Raw genomic sequence first — 12,152 nt, 5'->3', positions numbered from 1 at the left:
GCTGTTTTTTTTAATATATAAATATTTTACAGGCGGCATACTATGCTTCCACAAATGTTAAAACAAGAATATCCTTCAATGTAAAACAGGTCTTCCAATCAATATTAAATTATATTTTTAGAGAGTACATCTCATTCAATTAGTGTAGTTTAATTTAAAACATAAATGATATTTACCAATCTCTTAACAACTCTATTTCTCTGTAGATTTATTTTCTACTTTTAGGCCTCGTCTGGAAAAACCAGACTAAATGAAAATGTCCAAAAGAAGCCTGTGCAGTCCACACGGGATTATCAGGGACATCACTTTCCTTTTGGGTAAATCTTTTCTAAACAAAAATCCAATCTAGACGGAAAGTGTCATCCCTGATTAGCCTGTGCAGAATGCACAGGCTAATCTGGGATGACACTTTACGCACATGCACATTTGGTCCCAGTTTCCCAGAGCCAACTCATTTACTTACCCTTCTTTCCTCCGAGTTTTCTAGCTTTTTCTTTACACAATAAATGATTGAAGCTGTCAGCACGACAACTCCTAGCACCATTAACCCAATCTCAAGACCAAGGATTAATTTCAAGGGTGTGAAAAGCAGATCCTCCAGTTTTTTGGCACTTGCATCATCAATGGCTGCATTCTGTATAAAACAAAGTGAACTCATCATCGTCATCGTAATCAACATCATCATCAATCATCATTATCATCATCATCATGATTGTCATCATCATCATAGTCGTCGTCGTCGTCGTCGTCGTCATCATCATCATCATCATCATCATCATCATCATCATCATCATCATCATCATCATCATCATCATCATCATCATCATCATCATCATCATCATCATCATCATCAATCATCATCATCATCATCAAGGAGGGACAAAGACACAGAGATATGAACTAGGGCTTTAGTTTTAAAGCACAACAGACAAATAAAGTCATTGTCTTTGTTACTGATTTTGACCTAGGAACAAAATTAAATGACGTGCATAATGTCCATATTGCCATCTATCCATGTTTCAAGTTTCATGAAAAAATATTCAGAACTTTTAAAGTTATCACAGGATCCAGAAAAACCTGACTGACGGACTGACAGACTGACGGACGGACAGAGCGCAAACCATAAGTCCCCTCCGGTGAAACTGGTAGGGGACAATAATCAAGCATAGATAGCAAACCTTTAAACTACCTTGCAAAAGTAAATAAGTAATTGGTAAGTGTTCATGCTGAGGATGTGTTGGCTTTATTTTGCTTTTTAATAAATTGATTAAAATATTCTTTATCAAGTAAACCGTGTTTTTCAACACAAAAATTGGATATAATTATATAAATAATCCTAAATAGAACCTACCTCGTCAAGCCACATGATTGGCAAGAATACAGTTGTGATGTTGAGGGTTTCCCTAGAAAATGTAGAGAATACATGCAGTTGTGATAACAAGCTAGTCTCAAGTCTTATATAACTATCAACATCATTTGTACAGAAAGTATATCTTACAATATTTTCAGTTTAGTGTTATTTTAGAAATCATCACCCCTGTCATAATTATTATCATTTTTGACAACATGGCAACAAGGAAAAAGACTTAAAGGAACCTTTTCACAGACTTTGGCTTGTATTGAAGTTTGTCATTACATAATTTATATTGATAAATGTAAACACTGGATCTATAAATCTCCAGTAAAAAACAAGAATAAAATTAAAGAAAAAAAAAAAGTAAAACCTCAACTGGGCTCAAACCACTGATCCCTGGAGTTAAAGTCTATTGCTAAGACCACTCGGCCATCTGTGCTCATGCAATTAGTGATGTATTTTATACTTCATATAAGCAATCCTCGTAGTATCACAAAATATAATGACAACAACAGAACTCTCCAAATTATTCAATCGTTTCGCGTTGAAATGCTTTATAATTTTCAGGTTTATAAAAGATGCATATAATGAATATTTAAGGACATGGTAAATGTTCAGTATTACCGTTGTCTCACAAATATCATAATTACATGTACAATGAAAATTTGCGAATCTGAATTTTTGTGTGTGATTTTGTCAAGTAACCAAAACTTGAAAAGGCCCCTTTAACAGTATAGCAAGCAATATTGCCCTTCATCTGTACATGTTTATAATGTTTTATACAGAGATCTGACTCAAAGTTGTCATTTCCTACCATATTTTATTCAAGTTTAGGAAATCAGCAAGCTTGCATAAGACTTTCTTTCTTACAAATTCCTTGACTGGTTTAATAAAGCATAATTTGAAATGAAAACAAGTGTCAATTTTTTTATTATAAGACTTTAAAATGTGCAACAAAAAATAAATAGATTACTTAATGTCAAGATAAAAACATGAAAGGTTTTGCATGACATTACTAGACGTTTGAATGTTATTTAAGTTAACACGATGGTTTAGTCAAACTAATTGCAGCCAATGAAAAAAAAAGCTTTATTACACACTTTTGAGATAAAAAATTATGTTTAATGGTTGTGAAGTCTGCACAGGAAAATCAAGGATGACATTTTTTGCTAATAATTTTGTTTAAAGAAGGTCTCTTCTTAGCAAAAATCAAGTTAAGGCAAGAAGTGTCTTTCCTGATTAGCAGACTGCACAGGCTAATCTGGGAGGTCAATACACAAATACATTAAGCCTAGTTTTCACAGAGCAAGGCTAAATTGACCCTTTACCACTTAAATACGTATTTAACCCTTTAACACTTATATACGTATTTAACCCTTTACCACTTAGATACGTATTTAACCCTTTACCACTTAGATATGTATTTAACCCCTTAACACTTAGATACGTATTTAACCCTTTACCACTTAGATATGTATTTAACCCTTTACTACTAAGATATGTATTTAACCCTTTACCAGATAGATACATATTAAACCCTTTACTACTTACATTTGTATTTAACCCTTTACCACTTAGATACCTATTTAACCCTTTACCACTTAGATATGTATTTAACCTTTTACCACTTTAGACACTTATTTGACCCTTTACCACTTAGATATGTATTTAACCCTTTACCACTTACATTCGTATTTAGCCCCTTACACTAAGATAGGTACTAAACCCTTTACCACTAAGATACGTATTTAACCCTTTACCACTTAAATTCATATTTAACACTTTACCACTTAGATAAGTATTTAACCCTTTACCACTTAGATACGTATTTAACCCTTTCCCACTTAGATACGTATTTAACCCTTTACCACTTAGATACGTATTTAACCCTTTACTACTTAGATACGTATTTAACCCTTTACCATTTACATTCGCATTTAACCCTTTACCACTTAGATACGTATTTAACCATTTACCACTTAGATATGTATTAAACCCTTTACCACTTACATTCATATTAAAACCTTTACCACTTACATTCATATTTAAACCTTTACCACTTAGATACATATTTAACCCTTTACCACTTAGATATGTATTAAACCCTTTAACACTTAGATATGTATTTTACCATTTACCACTTACATTCGTTTTGAACCCTTTACCACTTTGATACGTATTTGACCCTTTACCACATAGATACGTTTTTAACCCTTGACCACTTAGGTATGTATTTAACCCTTTACCACTTAAATAAGTATTTTTACGCATTTGTAATCCCTTTGAACGTTAAATATAACTTAAGACCTTTCTTACTAGAATCAAGTTTTAAAGGCTTCATTTCGAACCCTAAGAAACTGATGAGCAGCAAAACCTGAACAGACTTCGAGTTACTCGCAGGATGTTCTGGTTTTATGCTGTTTGCAAATAGCAATTTTCACTTTGCTTCTGAGCGGGAAAGGGTTAAAAGATACTATGTAATAACCTTGACAACTCATGTAAGAATAAAAATTTACTTTAGCTTCTTTCAAGTAAATAAAATCTTCATAAAACCAATTGCACTGACTTACGGGACATTGGCTATTGGCTCTAGATGCACATTCACCTGTAGTCGTTTGTTGGCTTGTAAGACCAAACCTGTGTACTGGGAGAAAGGACAGGAAGAATTAGCTGTGCAACTAAGCTGCATTTGAGACACACTCTGGGAAATCAGGTCTCAAAACATGTGCATAAATTGTTGGCCCAAATTAGGCTGTGGAGTCTGCACAGGCTAATAAGAGACGACACTTTCCACCTTACCTGGATTTTTGCAAAGAAGAGACCTCCTTTCATTAAAAAATAATAAAAAAACTAATTGTCCTTCCTGATTAGCCTGTGCAGTCTGGAACAACATTTTACCCACAAGCATTAAGCCATATTTTTCCAGAGAGCCCCTTATTTTAAATGTAGACCAAGAAAAACTACGCCTATGAAAGCTGGGGAGATTCTTACAAGCATTATAAGGTCCATTATTTATTGCAAGTTATTTTTTAGTTTTATAGTTTTGTTACTGGTAATATTAACTCAAATTCATAAAATCTCAAAAATAAATAAAATGCACATTTTTGGCATAATTTATATGAAAAGAAGGTAAATTAAATAAGTCAGTTCAAGAGATTTAATACATTTAGTACAAGGGTTAGTAGAAAACAATAATAGAACACGCTGTAAGGCATTGAATACAGGTTAGTTTGTTTTCAAAAAAATATCTTAATTAAAAGAGCCCTGTTCTGGGAAAACTGGGCTTAATGCATGTGCATGAGGTGCCCTCCCAGATTAGCAATTTGCAACAGGCTAATCAGGAACAACACTTTCCCCTTTTAAAATATTTTTTTGTAAAAAGGACATCTTTTCTTAGCAACAATCCAGTTCAGGTGGAAATAGTTGACCCTGATTAGCCTCTGCAGACTACACAGGCAAATCTGGGACGACACTTCACGCACATGCATTAAACCCTGTTTTGTCACAGGGAGGCTCAAATTTAAACAAAATCTTGATTTGAAAGAAGACATCCCTTTCACACTCAGAGACAAAGTGAAAATGGCTTTGTGCAAACAGCATAAAACCAGAACAGCCTGCGAGTAACTCGCAGTCTGTTCAAGTTATATGCTGTTTGCTGCTCATCAGTATCTAAAAGTTGGACATGAAGCCTTTAAAACTTGAATTAAGTAAGAAAGGTCTTTAATTAAATTTAACTTTCTAAGGGACTACAAACATGTCAAAATACGTGTATCTAAGTGGTAGAGGGTTAATAAAATGAATAACGGCAAACATACTGGCTCAATGTCAAGGGTGGTTTCGTGCAACTTTTCATTGGGGGACAGTCCTACCACGGCATGGAGGTATCGGGGGTCAGCGTGCAGGAAATGGGGCAGCGATGTGGCCGAGGGCAGGTTGAAAAAGTCCACTGAAACACAGAACCCTTTTTTGTCTGTCTTTTGCCTTTCAACGCTTGAACCGAATTTTAAAGGCCTTTGCAAACAGTTTGGATCCAGATGAGACGCCACAAAACGTGGCGTCTCATCAGGATCCAAACTGTTTGCTATTCTGATAGTATTCTTTGAAAAAAATCGAGGAAAATGCTAATTTGAGAAATTCAGCAGACAACATTTTAGCAGACGACAAATTTCCCAGCATGCAAAGGGTTAAACGCAGAATATAAATGACCATATGCAACCAGTGAAAAGCCAAACCAGCCTAAAAATAACTTGCAGGCTGTTCATATATATATATATACAGATGGACGGACAGACAGACGGACGAGTTATGCTCCAGACAAAAATTTACTTTAAAATTATATAAAAGGGGAGATAATTTAAAAACTAAGGTAGATAGAGTTATGGTTCTTGGTCACTGCACTACTCCTTGTTTCCATCTTATTTATATTTCAAGTTTCAAGTAAATCTCTTTAGTCGATTTAGAGTTATGCTCCGGACAAAAAATAACTTTAAAATTATATAAAAGGAGAGATAATTCAAAAACTAAGGTAGATATAGTTATGGTTCTTAGTCACTTTTCCTACTTGCCATCTGTTTATATTTCAAGTTTCAAGTAAATCCCTTCGGTAGATTTAGAGTTATGCTCAGGACAAAAATTTACTTTAAAATTATATAAAAGGGGAGATAATTCAAAAACTAAGGTAGATAGAGTTGTGGTTCTTGGTCACTGCACTTCTCCTAGTTGCCATCTGTTTATATTTCATGTTTCAAGTAAATCTCTTTAGTAGATTTAGAGTTATGCTCCGGACAAAAAATAACTTTAAAATTATATAAAAGGGGAGATAGTTCAAAAACTAAGGTAGATAGAGTTATGGTTCTTAGTCACTTTTTCTACTTGCCATCTGTTTATATTTCAAGTTTCAAGTAAATCCCTTCGGTAGATTTAGAGTTATGCTCAGGACAAAAATTTACTTTAAAGTTATATAAAAGGGGAGATAATTCAAAAACAAAGGTAGATAGAGTTATGGTTCTTGGTCACTGCACTTCTCCTAGTTGCCATCTGTTTATATTCTAATTTTCAAGTAAATCCTTTCAGTAGATTTAGAGTTATGCTCCGGACAAAAATTTACTTTTAAATTATATAAAAGGGGAGATAATTCAAAAACTAAGGTAGATAGAGTTGTGATTCTTGGTCACTGCACTTCTCCTAGTTGCCATCTGTTTATATTTCAAGTTTCAAGTAAATCCCTATAGTATATTTAGAGTAATGCTCCGGACAAAAATTTACTTTAAAGTTATATAAAAGGGGAGATAATTCAAAAACTAAGGTAGATAGAGTTATGGTTCTTGGTCACTGCACTTCTCCTAGGTGCCATCTGTTTATATTCTAAGTTTAAAGTAAATCCATTGAATAAATTTGGAGTAATGCTCTGGACAAAGTTTCGGACGGACAGACAGACGGAAGGACGGGCGGACAGGACAAATTACTATATCCCCTCCGAAATTTTTTCGACGGGGATAATAATCTCTGTATCGTCGGTAAAACTAAAACAAAATCTCATAATTCTCATTATAAAATATTAAACTGTCCTAAACTATCCATGCAGCTAGGATGTCCATCAACCTCCTAATTAGAAAGTATATTTATTCATAGCATAAACTATGTTGACTCTGTGTAAGTCTTCAATTTTTGTGGAAAACAAGAGATTGCTTAAGCAATATGGTCCCCATGACGTGCATAATCACCATATTGCCATCTAATCATGTTTCAAGTCTCATGAAAAAATATGAAGAACTTTTAAAGTTATCGCATGATCCAGAAAAGTGTGGCAGACTGACTCACAGACACACAGACTCACGGACACACAGAGTGCAAACAAGAAGCCCTCTTCGGTTTCACCGGTAGGGGACAATTACAAGGGTAATCCCTACAACTATAATTTCTAAAGTATTGTTTTGACCCAAACAAGTGATATTGACCTAAGTTGGGGTCAAAGATACAAGTTTATTTATTGAATACTCTGCTCATCCCTAAATGCCCTCTATCAATATCTTATTTTTCATTAGAATCTCTTTATTACTTCCTCTTCGTTATACACCACACAAAACATGAACTTTACCATAATTTGCCAAGGGCAATAACTCCAAAAATAATAAAAGGAGAGTTGCGATTCTTGTACTTTGCACTTCCTCTCAATGTCCTCTGTCCATGGACCAAGTTTTATCAAAATACCTTCAATACTAAGTGAGTAATGTTCCGCACAAGAAAATTAAATGAGGGGTAATACATGTAACTATGTAAACCCTACTAAGTATAGGTTCTTTTACTCTGCATTTTTCCTTAATTCCAACTATCCCTTAATGAAGTTTTATTTGAATCCCTTTATTTCCCTAAGTTATACACCACACATACAATTGGCGATACAAAACTAATAAGCCAAGGGCAATCACTTAATAAAATTGATAAGAGAGTCATTTTTCTTGTATTCTGCACTTTCTCTCAATGAGACCTTAGTATCAATGTATCAAGTTTCATTTAAATGCCTTAATATACCAAGGGAGCTATGCTCGGCACCAGAAAATTAACTAAGGGACAAAATTCTATAAATCCTTACGCATACATGCCAAAATTTTTCAGACCAATTCCCACTCTGGATCAGCAGACGATTTATTTCATAAATCAATCTCAGGGTTAATAGTCGCCATCTTTCGAACTACTTTCAAAAGTACAACAACAACAATAACAGTAGAAGACAATTTTTATTGCGAAAAGTTTAAAAATTGAGTACATGTGTCACGGTTGTTGAGTGGAATAGTGTTATTTTCAACTGTGTACGAAGCATGTGAACTGGTAGTGGAATAACCGAATTGTTGGTGGAAATGGATTTTAGAAATATCTAATAATTCATCATTTTTCATGGCACGATCGTGTAGAATTATCATCAGCATCATTTCTGTGGAACATTGCAATATTCAAAATACAAGTGTTTCATAGCTATGGTGCTTTTGACATAGTTCACTAACCACCGAGACTGAAATGATTCATGCACACAGGTAAAGTAAATAATTGAATTTGTGCAGAATGTTTATTTTTTACAAATTATTATTTAATTTAACCAATTTATTTTAGATAGATTGCACTGAAACTCAAAGTCTAAAGCTTAGTAAGACACCAAAGCCAGTTTTCTGAGAAGAAACAATACTTGTTCAGAGTATAGCAGGCTAATGCAGCCTCTGGTTTATTTATTTGGCCTCGGCCTTTAACCTGGGTCGCTTTGATTTCAGGTGTTTAGCCCTCATATCAACAAGGCTTTCTCGACCCTATATGTACTTATTCATATTGCTTAAAGATTTTGAGAACCCTCGCTCAGTGCCAGTGGGGATAAAACAGGGACCTTCTTATAGCTAGATGAATGCATCAAATATGCCAGCAACACTTTATAATCAATAACTTAATAATCGATGATTCTGTTCTTTTAACTACATTACTAATTTACCAAAACAATATGAAACACATTTTTATGCTCCCAAAGGAGGGCATATAGTGATCGCACTGTCCGTCTGTCTACCCGTCACACTTTGCATTTAGGTTTCGAAAAAACGCTCATAACTTCTATGTCGCTTCAGATGTAACATTCATATTTGGTATGCATGTGTATATGGACAAGGCCTTCCCATACACACACAAATTTTGACCCCTTTGACCTTGAACTTAGGGTCGGCGTTTAGGTTTGGAAAAATGCTCATAACTAATATCAAAGCGTTTATCGGGGGCGTATGTCATTCTACGGAGACAGCTCTTGTTTTTGCTACTGTCCTCTGCACAAACCATGATATATCTGCATATATGCATCCAACCAAATCAGTAAAACTATTTGTCACTTAATTACAGTAAACTTATTGCATGTTAACTTTTCAACAATATATATATATATATAAATATATAAATATATATATATATATAGATATATATATATATATATATATATATATATATATATATATATATATTATATATTTATATATAACAGATCTTGAAAAAAAACACACATCAAACTTCAAATTGTTTTAGTAAATTATAGGCTTTAATTGGTATTGTGACATTGACAACACTCATGCATGCGACTATACAATTATACAACTATGGAACACATTATTTATGAGAAATTCCAATACATCAACATAACGTCTCAGATTTAAGGCAGATAATCTAGTGCTTTTTTGCTGCCATTTTTACTATTACACATTTTTTCATTTTATGTTATGATGCATTGATCTTGTTTCTAAATTAACCAAGCAATCATGTTAAACTTTTGAAGAAAGATGTTGTCTGATAAATATTGATAAATTGAAAATATAATCACTACAACGTGAACAAAATTCAGTTGAATACTGTGACCAACGAAGATTTGCCAAAGAGCAATTCAGATCATGATTTAAATTAAATACAAGTAATATGAAAGTCTGCCTATTGGATCCCAGTTATGACTTATTTGTCAAATCTGCACATTAATTTGCCCTTGGCCATGTAGAATTGGGGACTAAATACCATCAAGTCATGTAAAAAGGAGCAGGGTATAGCACGCTGCTATTGATCTCTTGAGCTTTCACATGAATTTTACGGGTAATTTTCATACAACAAATGATATTATATAGTGTAATGATAAAGCATTGTGAGCACAAATTATATCTCTTACTAGTGGTGCAAAAATCAATTAAGTGTCACATTTCATAGAAAATTTATATAAAAAGGTATTATTAATTGTTAAAACGTTATAAAAGTTATTTCTATTCACTAAAGCATTTAATTACAAGAACAAGTGCATTTTATGTCCATTACAATACATGTAACAGTATTCGCATTGTATTTATCTGCATTTGATGTGCATTTAATACACTTAAAAATGCAGACCAGACACACTTCTAACAGAAACAAATGTATTTTTTTCTGCATTTTTCCAGCATTAATACTCTTCAAGTGTATTTTTTATCATCCCAAATACACTTTACCATGAAAAAGGTATGTTAAAATACATTTTTAGTTTGTTTTAAGTATATTTTCAAATGCATTAAGACACTCTTTTGCAAAAAATGTTGAACAAAAACTTAAAAATATTTAATATACTAAAGTGAAGTAATAATTAAAGCTTTGTATGAGCATCAAAAACAGTGTCAAATTCATACCAGTGCCTATTTAGTAGCAGTAGGCCTTATATGGTCTACTTGTGGTAGAAATAATTCATTTTGTATAATACAACATACATAAATTAAAAAATATAGCTGCCCATACAGTTCAATACAATGTTCAATTAACTACACTATGCAAAGTTGAAATATGACATCAAGCTTGGAATAATCTTTTCAATAATGTATAATATGCTCTTTTAATTTATAAGTGAAATAGACACTTGCATATAAAAACTGATTTTAAATCAAAACTAAATGTTTAATTTGATTTTTAGCTCCACTGGCCAAAGGTCCTGTGTCCATCGTGCGTCCGTGCATTAACTATTCCTTTAAACATCTTCTCCTAAACTACTGGTCCAATTCTGATGAAATTTCTTAGGAATGTTCCTGGGGTGATCCTTTTTCAAATTTGTTCAACTAATGCCCCTGGGGTCAAATTTGACTCTGCCCCGGGGGTCACAAAATTGAACATTTGCTTATATAAGGCCTATTTTGTGAAAACTTTCAAAATCTCCCGTCCATAACCGTTGGGCCTAGGGCTATCAAATTTGGTATGTAGAGACATCTAATAGTCCTCTACCAAATTTGTTCAAATTATGCCCCTGGGGTCAAATTTGACCCTGCCCCGGGGGTCACAAAATTGAACATATGCTTATATTGGGTATATTTTGTGAAAACTTTACAAATCTTCTCGTCCATAACCATTGGGCCTAGGGCTACCAAATTTGGTATGTAGTGGCATCTTATAGTCCTCTACCAAGTTTTTTCAAATTATGCCCCTGGGATTAAGTTTGACCCTGCCCCGAGGGTTACAAAATTGAACATATGCTTATATAAGGCCTATTTTGTGAAAACTTCAAAAATCTTCTTGTCCATAACCATCCGGCCTAGGGCTATCAAATTTGGTATATAGTGACATCTTATAGTCCTCTACCAAATTTGTTCAAATTTAATCCCTAGGGTCAAATTTGACCCTGCCCCGGGGGTCACAAAATTGAACATATGCTTAAATAATGCCTATTTTGTGAAAACTTAAAAAAAAAATCTTGTCCATAACCATAAGGCCTAGGGCTACACAATTTGGTATGTAGTGACATTGTATAGTCCTCTACTTAGTTTGTTCAAATTATGCCCCAGGGGTCAAATTTGACCCTGCCCCGGGAGCCACAAAATCAATTATATGCTCATATAGTGCCTATTTTGTGAAAATTTTAAAACTCTTCTTGTCCTTAACCATAAGGCATAGGGCTACCAAATTTGGTATGTAGTGACGTGTAATAGTTCTCTACCAAGTTTGTTCAAATTATGCCCCTTGGGTCAAATTTGACCCTGCCCGGGGTCACAAAACTGAACATACGCTTATATGGGGCCTATTTTGTGAAAACTTTAAAAATCTTGTTGTCCATAACCATTGGGCCTAGGGCTACCAAATTTGGAATGTAGTGACATCTAATAAACCTCTACCAAATTTGTTCAAATAATGCCTCTGGGGTCAACTTTGACCCTGCCCCAGGAGGTCACAAAACTGAATAAACGCTTATAAAGCCCCTAATTTGTAAAATCTTTAAAAATCTTCTTGTTGAAAACCATTCGGACTATGGCTACCAAATTTGGTATGCAATAACATCGTATAG

The 12,152-nt window shown here is 33.9% G+C and overlaps 2 protein-coding genes across 9 annotated transcripts in view; one reads left to right on the top strand and one right to left on the bottom strand.

Moving 5' to 3' along the window:
- Positions 1 to 12,152, top strand: part of LOC127870950 (E3 ubiquitin-protein ligase RNF166-like) — a 194,950-nt gene that overhangs the window by 30,638 nt on the left and 152,160 nt on the right. The gene's annotated exons all lie outside the window — the stretch shown is intronic.
- The window catches only part of LOC127870945 (lysosome membrane protein 2-like), a 48,187-nt gene that overhangs the window by 2,284 nt on the left and 33,751 nt on the right, over positions 1 to 12,152 (bottom strand). For all 8 annotated transcript variants that reach the window (XM_052413545.1, XM_052413544.1, XM_052413542.1 and 5 more), the window contains exons 10-13: positions 5,170 to 5,300; positions 3,925 to 3,998; positions 1,352 to 1,403; positions 464 to 634 (exon numbers count right to left, since the gene is read on the bottom strand). In XM_052413545.1, coding sequence (XP_052269505.1) covers positions 464 to 634; positions 1,352 to 1,403; positions 3,925 to 3,998; positions 5,170 to 5,300 — 428 coding nt within the window. The remainder of the gene's footprint in view (positions 1 to 463; positions 635 to 1,351; positions 1,404 to 3,924; positions 3,999 to 5,169; positions 5,301 to 12,152) is intronic.

The sequence above is a fragment of the Dreissena polymorpha genome, chromosome 3, assembly GCF_020536995.1.
Source record: "Dreissena polymorpha isolate Duluth1 chromosome 3, UMN_Dpol_1.0, whole genome shotgun sequence".
Lineage (NCBI taxonomy): Eukaryota > Metazoa > Mollusca > Bivalvia > Myida > Dreissenidae > Dreissena > Dreissena polymorpha.
Note: the sequence above shows the minus strand (reverse complement) of the source record. Positions and strands in the feature narration are given on the sequence as shown.